Source organism: Heterodontus francisci, chromosome 5, assembly GCF_036365525.1.
Source record: "Heterodontus francisci isolate sHetFra1 chromosome 5, sHetFra1.hap1, whole genome shotgun sequence".
Taxonomy (NCBI): Eukaryota; Metazoa; Chordata; class Chondrichthyes; order Heterodontiformes; family Heterodontidae; genus Heterodontus; species Heterodontus francisci.
Genome location: NC_090375.1, coordinates 94,565,430 through 94,581,319, shown reverse-complemented (window position 1 = coordinate 94,581,319; position 15,890 = coordinate 94,565,430). Strand labels below are relative to the sequence as shown.

Below are 15,890 nucleotides of genomic sequence, written 5' to 3'. Positions count from 1 at the left end.
CGGTCGGGGCATAGAGTATAAAAATTGGCACGTCATGTTGCAGCTGTACAGAACCTTAGTTAGGCCACACTTAGAATATTGCGTGCAATTCTGGTCGCCACACTACCAGAAGGATTTGGAGGCTTTGGAGAGGGTACAGAGGAGGTTTACCAGGATGTTGCCTAGTCTGGAGGGCATTCGCTATGAGGAGAGGTTGGAAAAACACGGATTGTTTTCACTGGAACGACGGAGGTGGAGGGGCGACATGATAGAGGTTTACAAAGTTATGAGCGGCATGGACAGAGTGGATAGTCAGAAGCTTTTTCCCAGGGTGGAACAGTCAGTTACTAGGGGACATGGGTTTAAGGTGCGAGGGGCAAAGTTTAGAGGGGATGTGCGAGGCAAGTTTTTTTACACAGAGGGTGGCGAGTGCCTGTAACTTGCTGCCAGGGGAGGTGGTGGAAGCAGATACGATAGCGACGTTTAAGAGACATCTTGACAAATACGTGAATAGGAAGGGAATAGAGGGATATGGGCCCCGGAAGTGCAGAAGGTGTTAGTTTAGGCAGGCATCAAGATCGGCGCAGGCTTGGAGGGCCGAAAGGCCTGTTCCTGTGCTGTTCTTTGTTCTTTGAAACTCTACTTCTACATGTCCCACTGCAGTCACTACCATTCCCTCAAATTATTCTTACACACGCCCTTACCTCATTATTCCATCTTTGACAACTTCCTATTTATCCTCCACATGCAAAACAAATGAACAATTTGAGTAACAGATTCACCATCCATCATTTATTGCTAATATGTTACATTATCTTACCTCCATTGGCGAAACTTCTTGGAAACCTTCTCCACATTGATTCCATGATTTTGCAACTGAAGGTGTAAATTTCTTAGCAAGACGATTTGTTCTCTTGCAGGCAACCTCCACATCATGCACATCATGTAAGAAAAAGGATCCCTGCACCATTCCAGTCGTCCTTTTCCGCTGGAAAGCACACAAATACATTGGGTTAACAAACAGACAAGAAATGCTACATTTGTATCAATTTGTTTTTTTTCACCAGAGTAAATGTTTCACAGCAGAATCAGAACATGAACTTTAACAAGAATTGTTTAACTTTCTTCTTCTTTTCTTCATCACAGCGAGGACCGTCAGTGCTGGAGAATGGAATAATTTTGTATTTGAGCTCCAAAAATGTGTTAACAATGAGTACTCCAAGGTCAGGCGCTCGATGTAGAGATGCCCTACTCTGACCCAACCTCAACCTTGCATTTGTGAAGTATAGGTAAACTGATGCTGCGAATCTGTAAGCACCAGGAGGTGGAGTGTGACTGCCCAATCAGGAAAGATATCAGAGCTTCATACCATTAATTTGGCTAGATCCAAACCCAGATTCCAGAGGTGAAAGTACACTTTGTTCATCCAACACACTACCCAGCCTTCAAGAAGAAATAAGCTTCAAGCCCCAAACTGAATCATAGAAGGTCTAGGGCACAGAAAGAGGCCACTTGGCCCATCGTGTCTGCGCCAGCCAAGAAACGAACCACCCAGCCTAATCCCACCTTCCAGCATTTGGTCCGTAGCCCTGCAGGTTAGGGCACTCGAGGTGCAGATCAAGACACCTTTTAAATGATTGAGGGTTTCTGCCTCTACTACCCTTTCAGGCAGTGAGTTCCAGACCCCCACCACCCACTGGGTTAAAGGATTTTTCCTCAGCTCCCCTCTAATCTTTCTACCAATCACTTTAAATCCATGCCCCCTAGTCACTGGCCTCTCTGCTAAGGTAAATAGGCCTTTTACATCCACTTTAGCCAAGCCCCTCACAATTTTGTACATTTCAATCAAATCTCCTCTCAGCCTTCTCTGCTCCAAGGAAAACCAACCCTGCCTATCCAATCTTTCCTCATAGCTGCATTTTTCCAGTCCCAGCAACATCCTCGTAAATCTCCTCTGTATCCTCTCTAGTGCAATTAAATCCTTTCTGTAATGAGGTGACTTGAACTGCACACAGTACTCAAGTTGTAGTCTAACGAATGATTTAAACAGTTCTAGCATAACCTCCCTGCTCTTGTATTCTATACCTCAGCTAATAAAGGAAAGGATTCCATATCACCTTATTAAGGGCCTGAGAGGTATTTCAGATGCAAATTGCGGTGGCCATCTTGGCTGCCAGCTTTTTAAAAGTTAACTGTAGGATTCCAGTTCTTTTTCTCATTAACAGTTTAATGTCGGTTTCCAACCAACAAATTAAAAAAATCCTCATTTGGCATAGCAGGTTTTCTTGACACCACCTTGCTACATTTCCCTGGATCCCATGGGCTTTTATTTAGTAACCAGTTTGCCATGTGGGACCTTGTCAAAAGCCTTGCTAAAAATCCATGTAGACCACATCAACTGCACTACCCTCATCAATCCGCCTTGTTACTTCTTCAAAAAAAATAAAGTTAGTCAGACAAGATCTTCCCTTAACAAATCCATGCTGATTATCCTTGATTAATCCGTGCCTTTCTAAGTGACAGTTTATCCCGTCTCTCAGAATTGATTCTAAAATTGACTCAGTTGAATATCAAATAAATGAGCATTTGGCTTAAAACGTTTACCATTTGCCAATTTACTGGCAATAATACAAACATATTCAAATGGATATTCTACGTCCAAGCTCATATTGCTGTAGTAACTGCAGCAGGCATTCTATTCCATTCTAATTCACTCCTGATTACACTACAAGAACTGCATTCTTTGGGGGGGAAAAAACCCTTCGAGCATGAACAATCCTTTAGTCTAATTGTGTAAACTGAAACCCATATACGAATTCCAAAACAGAAAGTCATCCCACAGCCTGTGTGTATAAACAGAACCCTAATCATTCTGTTGACAAACAAACATATCCACTTCCTACTATGCGGAGTGAAATTACTGGGCATGGACATTCCCTAATCCCACAATAACAAAGTGTCCTATAAACAGATTGAAATTTTACACAATTCCTCAGTGCATAATGAAAATGTAAGACTGCAATAGATATCATTGCCCTATTACACTATATATTGAGAGTCCTGTAGCGAGTGGGCACAAACATCCCCCAACACCCCTGTAACTGACACCACTATGAACAATTTGCATTCATATTGCAGCCTGCGTTTGGTTTAATATTTCAAAATGCATTACAGAGGAGAAATGTCAAGCAGAAGCCAGTAGGGATGTGATTGAAAGCATAGTCAGAAATAGATTTTCAGGAGCCTTTTGAACATGGGGAGAAAAAGCAGAAAAGCTGCGAAGTTTAGCAAAGTTTTCCAAAACAGCCTGTGTTAGCCATGGATCAGTGGCAGCACTCTCCCTCTTAGAACATTTTGGGCTCAAGCCCCACTCCAGACATTTCAGCACAAAATCTCGGCTGACACTCCAGTGCAGTACTGAGGGAGTGCTGCACTGCTGAAGGTGCCAGCCTTCAGATGAAATGTTAAACTGAGGCTCTATTTGCCCTCTCAGGTGGTGTAAAAGATCCCAGGGCATTATTCTGAAGAGCAGCAAGGGAGGTTTCCCCAGTTTTCTGGACAATATTTATCCCTCAACCAACTTCACTAAGAGAGATTATCTGATCATTAAGACATTGCTGTTTGTGAGAAGTTGCAAACTGACTGCCATATTTCCTACAACAGTGACTACACTTCAAAATAATTTAATTGGCTGTAAAGTAATTTGGGGCATCCTGGAATCACGGAAGGCGCTATAAAAATATAAGTCTGTCTTTATTTTTTCATCATTGACTGTATAGCCAGTAAGGAAGAAGGAAGAGAAAAGTAGTTGCATAGGACATCAGAGTAAGAAGTGCAAAGATCACAAATTGGGGCACAAGAAGTGAAAGTGCAGGGATAGGGCAGGACAAATCCATGGAGGGATTTGTAAACAAGGATGACAATTTTCAATTCAATGCAATGGCAACTGGGAGCCAAAAGGGGTCAGTGAGGACACTGATCATTGCAAATTTCATATGCAATGGCACGCTCAGGCCACTGTAACTGACAGCCTTGTGATCGATCAATGGACATAGGCATCTCTTTGTTTTATAATCCAGATTGTGTTCAAATCCCACCACCACAGTTTCTGAATTTGAATTCAGTTAATTAAATAAAAAATCTGTAATAAATGAGAGTATCATATGTGGTGACCAGAAAGCTATGGGATTGCCAACTGGTTCACTTTTCCCTGGTTTCAGAGGAAATGTGCTGTCCTTACCCAGTCTATCCTACAAGTGACCCAAGGCCCACAGCAATGTGGTTGACTCTTAATTGCTCTCTGAAATGGTCTAACAAGCCACTCAGTTGTATCAAACTGCTACAAAAAAGTACAAGAATAGAACGGGACAGACCGAGGCATCAGATTTAAAAACAACAAAGGCCAGATGACCCTGCAAAGTCCTCCTCCAGGAACTTGTGCTAAAATTGGGAAACCCACAGATAAGTCAAGCAACGCGTGACAGTTATATGCATAAAATAATACCTATCAGCCAACGTCCCGGACTCCTCCATCACCATGTCTGGGTATGCCCTGTTCCACCAGCAGGACAAACCCAACAGACGTGAAGGTACAGTGGTATACAGTCAGGAGGGAGCGGCCCTAGGAGTTCTCAACAATGATCTTGGGCCCCATGAAGTTGTATGGCATCAGGTCAAACATGGACAAGGAAACCCTCCTGCTGAATACGATCTACTACCCTCACTCAGTTGAAGAATCAATAATCCATATTGAACACCACTTGGAAGAAGCACTGAGGGTAGCAATGTCCATCATCAGGAGTGGCTCAGTAGCACCACCATTGATGGAACCAGCCAAAGACTTAAAAGTTTAGTTCATATTTTGTTTTAGCAGAAGATGCTGGTATTTTAGGATGGGACTGTTTGCATTTTGGGACGACTGGAAATGGGTTGGCATATGGGGTAGGGCCCCTCCATCTTAACTCCATAATGATAAGATAATCTACACTCTCAGCGTTGGCTTGCTATTTTTCTTCACAGACTCTTCGAGTTTATACTGTTTCCATTTCAGATCTACCTTATTTCAATCACTTTAGCCAACTGGTCATTGTTATATACGTTATATGTTGTTATACTATCTGTAATGTGTTAGGAACTAATTAGCTAGAAACTTGTTATGTGTAAGTTTTCCAGTGGAGGGGCCACATTCACAGCTGCACTGGGGAGTCATGTTATTTGTTACGCAACAACCAGCTGAATCAGGTTCTATAGCAGGGAGCATGGTGCTGTAATAAACAAGACTGAGTCCAGCCTTTTCCAAGTTTGAAGTGTGATTCTCTCCAACATCTGGGAACCAGAAAAACAACATAAAGACGTAACATGGTGGCAGCGAGTGTCTGTGAGTAAACCTAGAACATTTTATAAAGCATCAGATGGAGAAAATTGACCTAAATTAGTGCCAGAGAGAGAGCAAGAAAAACTGAGTGACTCGTGCAAAAAAAAACAAAATACCAGCTGGGACAGGAATGAATGCACAGCTACAGCCTATCGTGAACTGGGAAGCTGATGATGTCGTAGAGGCATTTGAGAAGTTTAAAAAGTGCAGATTGACATGCAGTAGTTTATTAAAGAGCACAAATGAAGAAGAGAGGATCAGCTATAACGTTCTGTGGGCAGGACAGAAAGGATTAAATTTATTCAACAGCTGGGACCTAAGCAAAGAGAACAGCAGAAACCCAGACAAAATATTTGAAAGATGCAGCACCCATCTCCAGCCAAAATCAAATCATCGGATATACCGATATGAATTTCAAGGCCTCAGACAGGATCTCGGTGAGTGTATTGACAATTTTGTAACAAAATTGAAAAATGCAGCCAGAAAATATAAACTTAAGGACACAGATGAATGGCTGATAGATCAGCTCATATGGGGTTCTGCACAACACTGCCAGAGCACATGAAGCCACAAGCAGACAGATGAAGACTCTGACTTCCCAAATGGCTATCCTTCAGTTAAGCCAAGAGACAGGCGGCAGGGTCGATGCAGTGAACCAACAACTAAAGAATGTACACCAGAGAGAAAGACGTGCAGGAGCTGTGGACGACCACACGAATTGACAGATAGAAGGAAATGTCCTGCACATGGATCAATCTGCAGAGCTTGCGGAAAGACCAATCACTGGGAAAAGATGTGCAGAACAAGGCAAGAAGGTGGTAAACGTATCATCACAGCCAGAATTACAGGGCGAAGGAACAGTGAAAGAAACCAAAACATCCACACCCTGGAAGATGGCGATAGGTTTGAGAACATGATAGAGAGAGGAACCATAGAATTACACAAAATAGAAACATAGAAAATAGGAGCAGGAGTAGGCCATTCGGCCCTTTGAGCCTGCTCCGCCATTCATTATGATCATGGCTGATCATCCAACTCAGTAACCTGTTCCCACTTTCGCCCCATATCCTTCGATCCCTTTAAACCCAAGAGCTATGTCTAACTCCTTCTTGAAAACATATAATGTTTTGGCCTCACCTGTTTTCTGTGGTAGTGATTTCCACAGGTTCACCACTCTCTGGGTGAAGAAATTTCTCCTCATCTCAGTCCTGAATGGTTTACCCCGTATCCTTAGACTATGACCCCTGGTTCTGGACTCCCCAACCATCGGGAACATCCTTCCTGCATCTACCCTGTCAAATCCTGTTAGAATTCTATGAGATCCCCGCCATGCCTGGATGTGACAGTTCCCAGAGAAAAGAAATTCACACAACCATTCAGATCAGGAAGAGGATGAGAAATAAGCCCACAATGATAAATCTGAAGGTGAAGACTGATACTGGAGTGCAGATTATCATCCCACTCAGACTATACCAGAAGATCTCTCCTGAAAATTTGGGACAAAAATGGTTATCCAAGGAAAGGTGCTCTGAAACCAAACAACATCATGCTAACAGCATACGGTGGAACTGAGATTCGACAGCTAGGAACAACCCAAATCAAAGGGACACAAAAAGGAAAAAATGTTAACTATGTTCTACGTCACAGAAACAGATGATCCTGCTATCCTGGGGTTGAGCAGTTGTGAAGAGCTGCAGATTATCTCAATAAACCATTAGGTGAAGGCAGCGACACTGAGGGTTGAAGATAGTACACCTGTTGAAAAGTTCCCTCCGATAAGAAGCAAAGAAGATCTGGTACAAATGTACTCAGAGTGTGTTGATGGGACAGTTGGATGCTTCAAATATTGAGTATCACATTACTATTGACCAAGCGATGAAACCAGTGATTCATCTCTCATGTAAAGTTCCAGCAGAAGAACTAAAAGGAAAGCTTGAAAGAGAGCTCCAAGAAATGGAAGAAAAGAAGGTGATCACCAGAATCACAGAGCCTAGATATTGGGTAAATTCCATTGTGGTGAGAGAGAAGCCAAATGGACAGCGAAGAATTTGCCTAGATCCCAAAGATCTTAATCAAGCAATAAACAGGGATCACTACCCTATTCCAACATTGGAAGAAATCACACCATCACTGGCAATGGCAAAAGTTTTCAGCAAGCTTGATGCCAGAAATGGCTACTGGAATGTGAAGCTAGACACAGAATCTTCACTGTTGACAACATTCAACACACCCTTTGGTCGGTACAAATTCCTGCGTCTACCCTTTGGCCTCAAAGTGAACCAGGATGTGTTCCAACAGAAATTAGGCGAGACATAGAGGGGATGCAAAGGAGCAGTCAGCAGAGCTGATGATATCCAGATATATGGTGCTGATGGAAAAGATCATGACTATCATCTACATGAAGCCATGGAGTGAACCAGGAAAGCTGGGATTAAGTTAAACACAGACAAATGCACTGGGAAAGTCACAGAATGTCAGTTCTTCGGAATGGTGTACACACCTGACAGAGTCAAGCCGACAGAATCTCAGCCATCTTGGGGATGGAAGTCCCAAGAGATGAGAGTATTGGTAGGAGTGACCACCGCACAGTCCTTGTGGAGACAAAGTCCCACCTTCACATTGAGGATACTGTCCATCGTGTTATGTGGCACTATCACCGTGCTAAATGGGATAGATTTTGAACAGATCTAGCAATGCAAAACTGGGCATCTATGAGGCGCTGTGGGCCATCAGCAGCAACAGAATTGTACTCAACCACAATCTGTAACCTCATAGCCCGGCATATCCCCCACTCTACCATTACCATCAAGCCAGGAGACCAACCCTGGTTCAATGAAGAGTGCAGGAGGGCATGCCAGGAGCAGCACCAGGCATACCTCAAAATGAGGTGTCAACCTGGTGAAACAACTACCCAGGACTGCTTGCATGCCAGACTGCATAAGCAGCATGCAACAGACAGAGCTAAGCGATCCCATAACCAACGGATCAGATCTAAACTCTGCAGTCCTGCGACATCCAGTTGTGAATTGTGGTGGACAATTAAACAACTAACTGGAGGAGGTGGCTCCACAAATATCCCCATCCTCAATGATGGGGGAGCCCAGCACATCAGTGCGAAAGATAAGGCAGAAGCATTTGCAACAATCTTCAGCCAGAAGTGCCGAGTTGATGATCCATCTCGGCCTCCTCCTGAAGTCCCCAGCATCACAAATGCCAGACGTCAGCCAATTCGATTCACTCCACGTGATATCAAGAAACGACTGAAGGCACTGGATACTGCAAAGGCTATGGGTCCTGACAATTTTCCGGCAATAGTACTGAAGACCTGTGCTCCAGAACTTGCCGCGCCCCTAGCCAAGCTGTTTCAGTACAGCTACAACACTGGCATCTACCCTGCAATGTGGAAAATTGCCCAGGTATGTCCTGTACACAAAAAGCAGGACAAGTCCAACCCAGCCAATTACTGCCCCATCAGTCTACTCTCAATCATCAGTAAAGTGATGGAAGGTGTCATCAACAGTGTCATCAAGCAGCACTTGCTTAGCAATAACCTGCTCAGTGATGCTCAGTTTGGGTTCTGTCAGGGCCACACAGCTCCTGACCTCATTGCAGCCTTGGTTCAAACATGGACAAAAGAGCTGAACTCAAGAGGTGAGGTGAGAGTGACTGCCCTTGACATCAAGGCAGCATTTGACAGAGTATGGCATCAAGGAGCCCTAGCAAAACTGAAGTCATTGGGAATCAGGGGAAAACTCTCTGCTGGTTGGAGTCATACCTAGCACAAAGCAAGATGGCTGTGGTTATTGGAGGTCAAACATCTGAGCTCCAGGACATGACTGCAGGAGTTCCTCAGGTGTAGTGTTCTGGGCCCAACCATCTTCAGCTGCTTCATCAATGACTTTCCTTCTATCGTAAGGTCAGAAGTGGGGATGTTCGCTGATGATTACACAATGTCCAGCACCATTCGCGGCTCCTCAAATACTGAAGCTGTCCGTGCAGAAATGCAGCAAGACCTGGACAATATCCAGGCTTGGGCTGAGAAGTGGCAAGTAACATTTACGCCACACAAGTGCCAGGCAATGACCATCTCCAACAAGAGAGAATCTAAACATCTCCCCTTGACATTCAATGGCATTACCATCACTGAATCCCCCACTATCAACATCCTGGGGGTTACCATTGACCAGAAACTGATCTGGAGTAGCCATATAAATACCGTGGCTACAAGAGCAGGTCAGAGGCTAGGAATCCTGCAGCGAGTAACTCACCTCCTGACTCCCCAAAGCCTGTCCACCATCTACAAGGCACAAGTCAGGAGTGTGATGGAATAATCTCCACTTGCCTGGATGGGTGCAGCTCCAACAACACTCAAGAAGCTAGACACCATCCAGAACCAGAAGCCCACTTGATATGCACAAACATTCACTCCCTCCACCACCGACGCACAGTGGCAGCAGTATGTACCATCTACAAGATGCACTGCAGCAACGCACCAAGGCTCCTTAGACAGCACCTTCCAAACCCGCGACCTCTACCACCTCGAAGGCCAAGAGCAGCAGATGCATGGGAACATCACCACCTGCACGTTCCCCTCCAAATCACACACCATCCTGACTTGGAACTATATCGCCATTCCTTCACTGTTGCGGAGTCAAAATCCTGGAACTCCCTTCCTAACAACACTGTGGGTGTACCTACCGCACATGGACTGCAGCGGTTCAAGAAGGCAGCTCATCACCACCTTCTCAAGGACAATTAGGGATGGGCAATAAATGCTGGCATAGCCAGTGACACCCACATCCCATGAATAAATAAAAAAAAAGAGTTGAGAAGTTTCCTTGGTTTGATACAATACGCGAGCTCCTTTATTCCGCACATGTCGGAACACACAGCAAACCTGCGGGATCTGATGAAAGAAGATGTGGAGTACCAGTGGTCAGAGTCACATGACAGGAGTTTCAACAATTTCAAAAAGTTAGTATGCAAGGAGACAAGTCTGTCATACTATAACAGAAAGAAACCTGTCACTCTGCAAGTAGATGCTTCGACAAAAGGACTGGGAGCAGCCCTGGTACAAGATCGAAAGTCAATAGCATTTGCGTCCAAAGCTCTGACCTCAGCTGAGACAAGATATGCCAACATAGAGAGCGCGCTTTCGGCAGTCGTGTATGGATGTGAGAAGTTCCACACATATCTCTATGGGAGAAAGTTCACAGTGGAGAGCGATCATCGTCCACTAGAGCAGATCTGCAAGAAAAATCTATGTAAAGCACCAGCAAGACTGCCGAGGTTACTCTTGAGGCTTCAGAGTTATGATTTCACTCTGAAATATAAGCCAGGAAGGGAAATGGTGCTGGCAGACACCTGATCTCAGTTGTCACCACAGGAGAAACATGAGATAGAAGATCTAGGCATAAAGATTCATCACCTAGTGAACGTAACTAAGTCAAATTAGAGATGAGACCAGCAAAGACGAGGAGTTACAGATGCTCTCTGAGCAAGTGATCCAGGGATGGCCTGATAGGATACATCACACACAGCCAGCAATACAGCAGTACTGGTCTATCTGCGAAGGAATTTTCCCCCACACAAGATCAGATGGCAGGTTGTTCAACCTTGCCCGTTCTAGAGCGAAGACCAAAGTACTGAAGGTCATCAGGGAACTCCTCTTTGCTGACGATGCTGCTTTAACATCTCACACTGAAGAGTGTCTGCAGAGACTCATCGACAGGTTTGCGACTGCCTGCAACAAATTTGGCCTAACCATCAGTTTCAAGAAAACAAACATCATGGGACAGGGCGTCAGAAATGCTCCATCCATCAATATCTGCGACCACGCTCTGGAAGTGGTTCAGGAGTTCACCTACCTAGGCTCCAACTATCACCAGTAACCTGTCTCTCAATGCAGAAATCAAAAAGCGCATGGGAAAGGCATCGGCTGTTATGTCCAGACTGGCCAAGAGGGTGTGGGAAAATGGCGCACTCACACAGAACACAAAAGTCCGAGTGTTTCAAGCCCGTGTCCTCAATACCTTGTTCTAAGGCAGAGAGGCCTGGACAACGTATGTCAGCCAAGAGCAACATCTCAGCGCATTCCATCTTCGCTGTCTCCGGAGAATCCTTGGCATCAGGTGGCAGGACCGTATCTCCAATGCAGAAGTCCTCGAGGCGGCCAACATCCCCAGCATGTACATCCTACTGAGCCAGCGGCGCTTGAGATGGCTTGGCCACGTGAGCCACATGGAAGATGGCAGGATCCCCAAGGACGTATTGTACAGCGAGCTCGTCACTGGTATCAGACCCACCTGCCGTCCATGTCTCCGCTTTAAAGACGTCTGCAAACACGACATGAAGTCCTGCGACATTGACCACAAGTCGTGGGAGCCAGTTGCCAGTGATTGCCAGAGCTCGAGGACAGCTACAAAGGCAGGACTGAAGAGAGGTGATTCAAAGAGACTCAGTAGTTGGCAGGAAAAGAGACAGAGGTCGAAGGAGAGAGCCAACTGTGTAACAGCCCGGACAACCAGCTTCACCTGCGGCGCCTGTGGAAGAGTCTGTCACTCTAGAATTGGCCTTTATAGCCACTCCAGGCGCTGCTCCACAAACCACTGACCACCTCTAGGCGCTTACCCATTGTCTCTCAAGACAAGGAGGCCAAAAAGGAAAAGTCTATCAGAGATGACATCTCACTAGAAGATGGCATTCTGCTGGCCTGATCCAGAATAATCATACCCAAAACAATGCAAGAAGAACTTCTCCAAAGGTTACAGGAAGGCCATATGGAGAAGTATAAGCTCAGAGCCAAATCAGCTATTCACAGGATAGGCAAATACAAAGATATTGAAAATATGGTGTCTACATGCAATGTATGCCAGAAGTACAGAAACTCACAACAGATAGAGATGATAGCTACCGAAGTAACACCCAGACCATGACATACTGTAGGAGTCAATTTATTCACACATAATCAAGAATGATATCTCATAGTCGCAGACTACTACTCAAAATTCCCTTTCATCCGGAAGATGAAAGACTGGAGACCCACAACAATAATCTCAGCAATACGAGTTCTGTTCGCTGAGCAAGGGATTCCTGAAAGGTTAATATGTGACAATGGCACCCAATTTACATCCACAGAATTTAAGGAATTCGCTGACCAGTATGGGTTCCATCACCTCATTACCACACTACCCATGGGGACATGGATTTATAGAAAGACACGTCCAGACAGTCAAAAGAACACTTGTGAAACGCCAAGAGACGAAGGAAGACCCAAACCAGGCGTTATTGTCATTCCGATCCACACCTCTCAAAGCTGACATGAAATCACTTGCAGAGTTGTTAAATGGAAAAAAAATATAAGACAACTCTGCCAAGCAAAATACATCCTTCAAGTGAACAGGAGGAAGTGAGACAACAACTCATTGAAGCACAGGTAAGAGGAGGGCAACATTTCAACAAGCATGCTAAATCCCTACCAGAGCTGTTGAAAAGATAAACTGTACATCTACAGGATCCAATCATGAAAACCTGGAGCAAGAACAGGACAGGAACAGGCCATTCGGCCCTCCAAGCCTGCGCCGATCTTGATGCCTGCCTAAACTAACACCTTCTGCACTTCCGGGGCGCATATCCCTCTATTCCCTTCCTATTCATATATTTGTCAAGATGTCTCTTAAACGTCGCTATCGTACAGCAAACGTTGTTAGCAAAGCCAAGACTCCAAGGTCATATAACATCAAGACCGAAACTGGTAACCAAATGAGAAGGAACAGAATCCATATTCGACCTACACCTGAGCTGGAACAACAGAAAAGACAATCAACAACACCGGAAACATCACTACCTAGCAAAACAACATTATCACCAGCAAGTGACACAACATTGCCTGTACGGCGTGCCAACTCACCACTGAGAGCAACAAATGCCAAATCTACAAGAGGGCGACACAACATCTTACCACCCAAGCGATACGTGAATATTTTTTTAAAATACAAGCTATAAAAGACTCTTAAAAAGGGGTTCAGATTATTTCCACAAATCAGATGATAGTCATAATTTATATTGACAGTTACATTGATATAGGGGCATTATGTTTTCAAGAAAGAGGGATGTTACACATGTTATATATTACTATACTATCTGTAAAGTGTTAGGAACTAATTAGCTGGGAACTCATTATGTGTAAGTGTTCTGGGGGAGGGGGGGGTGGCCACATTCACAGCTGCAGGCTATATGTTACACAACAACCAGTTGAATCAGGTTCTATCGCAGAGCCTGGTGCTTCAATAAACAAGACTGACTCCAGCCATTTCCAACTTTAAAGTGTGATTCTTTCCAACATCTGGGAACCAGAAAAACAACAGAAAGTCATAACAGTCATCCTCTTTCTGCAGTTTAATTACTTGATAATATTCCCCTGTGAAACTGTTTCTGCAATTTCCTTTGTTGTGCTCCTTTTTAAATGTCGCTCATGTCTATTTCTGATAACAAAGCCACACCTGAAACATTAACTCTGTCCTTTATACAGGTGCCGATTGACCAACTGAGTGTTTCCAGTATTTTCTGTTTGTTTCAAGTTCTCTCAATTCTGCGTCCCTTGAGGTAGGAGCATCGTCAATGACTGAATTATCCTCCCTCTGGCCAGTTGCAGACCTGACAAAGGCCTTTCCCTGGGGCAGGAGAGATCCTCCAGCCGATTGAGACCCTCTCACCTTCTGTCTGTCTAACCCCTCTGCCCCGGTAGAAGCGGTGCAATTGTCACATTAATCACCGTACCTTCCTGGTGCCGGACATTCTGCCGCTCGATCCGCTCAGGCCCTCGCAAAAGTTTTAACTTCCAGACCCAAGTTCCAGCTTACCACGGAAATGTGGGCGGAGCAAACCCAGTAGCTGCACTGAAGCTGCGCAGACTTGTCCAATCAGCTGGGAGCCTGGCAGATTTAAAGCGGAATTTTGTGAGTGTTAGTAAAACATGCAGCCTGAGGGGAGAGCACTCTAAAGGCCCCCCACCCCTCCAAAAAAAACCTGCCTTTATATAGTTTTATAATCTTAGGATGTCCCAAAGTGCTTCACAGCCAATGAAATACTTTTGAAATGCGGTTGTTGTTATAATGTGGGAATCACAGCAGCCAAGTTGCACACTGCAACCTCCCACAAACAGCAACATGATAATGACCAGATAATCTGTTTTTGTGATGTTGATTGAGGGATAAATATTAGCCAGGACACTGAGGATAGATTACATTAGATCAAAGAAAGTGGCTTATAAGGTTGCCAGAAAAAGTGGTAAGCTCGAGGATTGGGAGCAATTTAGAATCTGGCAAAGGTTGACCAAAAAACTAATAAAGAGAAAAGCAAATATGAATGCAAGCTAGTGAGAAACATAAAGGCGGACAGAAAAAGCTTCTTTATGTATGTAAAAAAGAAAAGATTAGCAAGGACAACTGTGGGTCCTTTACAGGTGGAGACAGGAGAAAATCAGTCTACTCTCAATCATCAGTAAAGTGATGAATTCGCCATCGACAATGCTATCAAGCGACACTTGCTTAGCAATAACCTGCTCAGTGACGCTCAGTTTGGGTTCTGCCAGGACCACTCAGCTCCTGACCTCATTACAGCCTTGGTTCAAACATGGACAAAAGAGCTGAACTCAAGAGGTGAGGTGAGAGTGACTGCCCTTGACATCAAGGCGGCATTTGACCGAGAATGGCATCAAGGACCCCTAGCAAAATTGAAGTCAATGGGAATCAGGGGGAAAACTCATCGCTGGTTGGAGTCATAGCTAGCACAAAGGAAGATGGTTGTGGTTGTTGGAGGTCAATCATCACAGCTCCAGGACATCACTACAGGAGTTCCTCAGGGTAGTGTCCTAGGCCCAACCATCTTCAGCTGCTTCATCAATGACCTTCTTAAAGCATAAGGTCATAAGTGGGGATGTTCGTTGATTGCACAATGTTCAGCACCATTGCAACTCCTCAGATACTGAAGCAGTCCGTGTAGAAATGCAACAAGACCTGGACAATATCCAGGCTTGGGCTGAGAAGTGGCAAGTAACATTTGCGCCACACAAGTGCCAGGCAATGACCATCCCCAACAAGAGAGAATCTAACCATCTCCCCTTGACATTCAATGGCATTACGATCGCTGAATCCCCCATTATCAACATCCTATGGGTTACCTTTGACCAGAAACTGAACTGGAGTAGCCATAAAGATACTGTGGCTACAAGAACAGGTCAGAGGCTAGGAATCCTGCAGTAAGTAACTCACCTCCTGACTCCCCAAAGCCTGTCCACTATCTACAAGGCCCAAGTCAGGAGTGTGATGGAATAATCTCCACTTGCCTGGATGGGTGCAGCTCCAACAACACTCAAGAAGCTCGACAGCATCCAGGGCAAAGCAGCCCACTTGATTGGCACCCCATCCACAAACATTCACCACCGATGCACAGTGGCAGCAGTGTGTACCATCTACAAGATGAACTACAGCAACACACCAAGGCTCCTTAGATAGCACCTTCCAAACCCGTGACCTCT

The 15,890-nt window shown here is 44.8% G+C and overlaps 1 protein-coding gene across 2 annotated transcripts in view; it reads right to left on the bottom strand.

Annotated features, from left to right (window-relative positions):
- spidr (scaffold protein involved in DNA repair) overlaps nt 1–14,217 on the bottom strand; it is a 328,957-nt gene extending 314,740 nt beyond the window's left edge. For both annotated transcript variants that reach the window (XM_068031805.1, XM_068031806.1), the window contains exons 1-2: nt 14,132–14,217; nt 800–967 (exon numbers count right to left, since the gene is read on the bottom strand). In XM_068031805.1, coding sequence (XP_067887906.1) covers nt 800–967; nt 14,132–14,149 — 186 coding nt within the window. In that variant the 5' untranslated portion in view covers nt 14,150–14,217. The remainder of the gene's footprint in view (nt 1–799; nt 968–14,131) is intronic.
- Between the last annotated feature and the right edge of the window lie 1,673 nt (nt 14,218–15,890).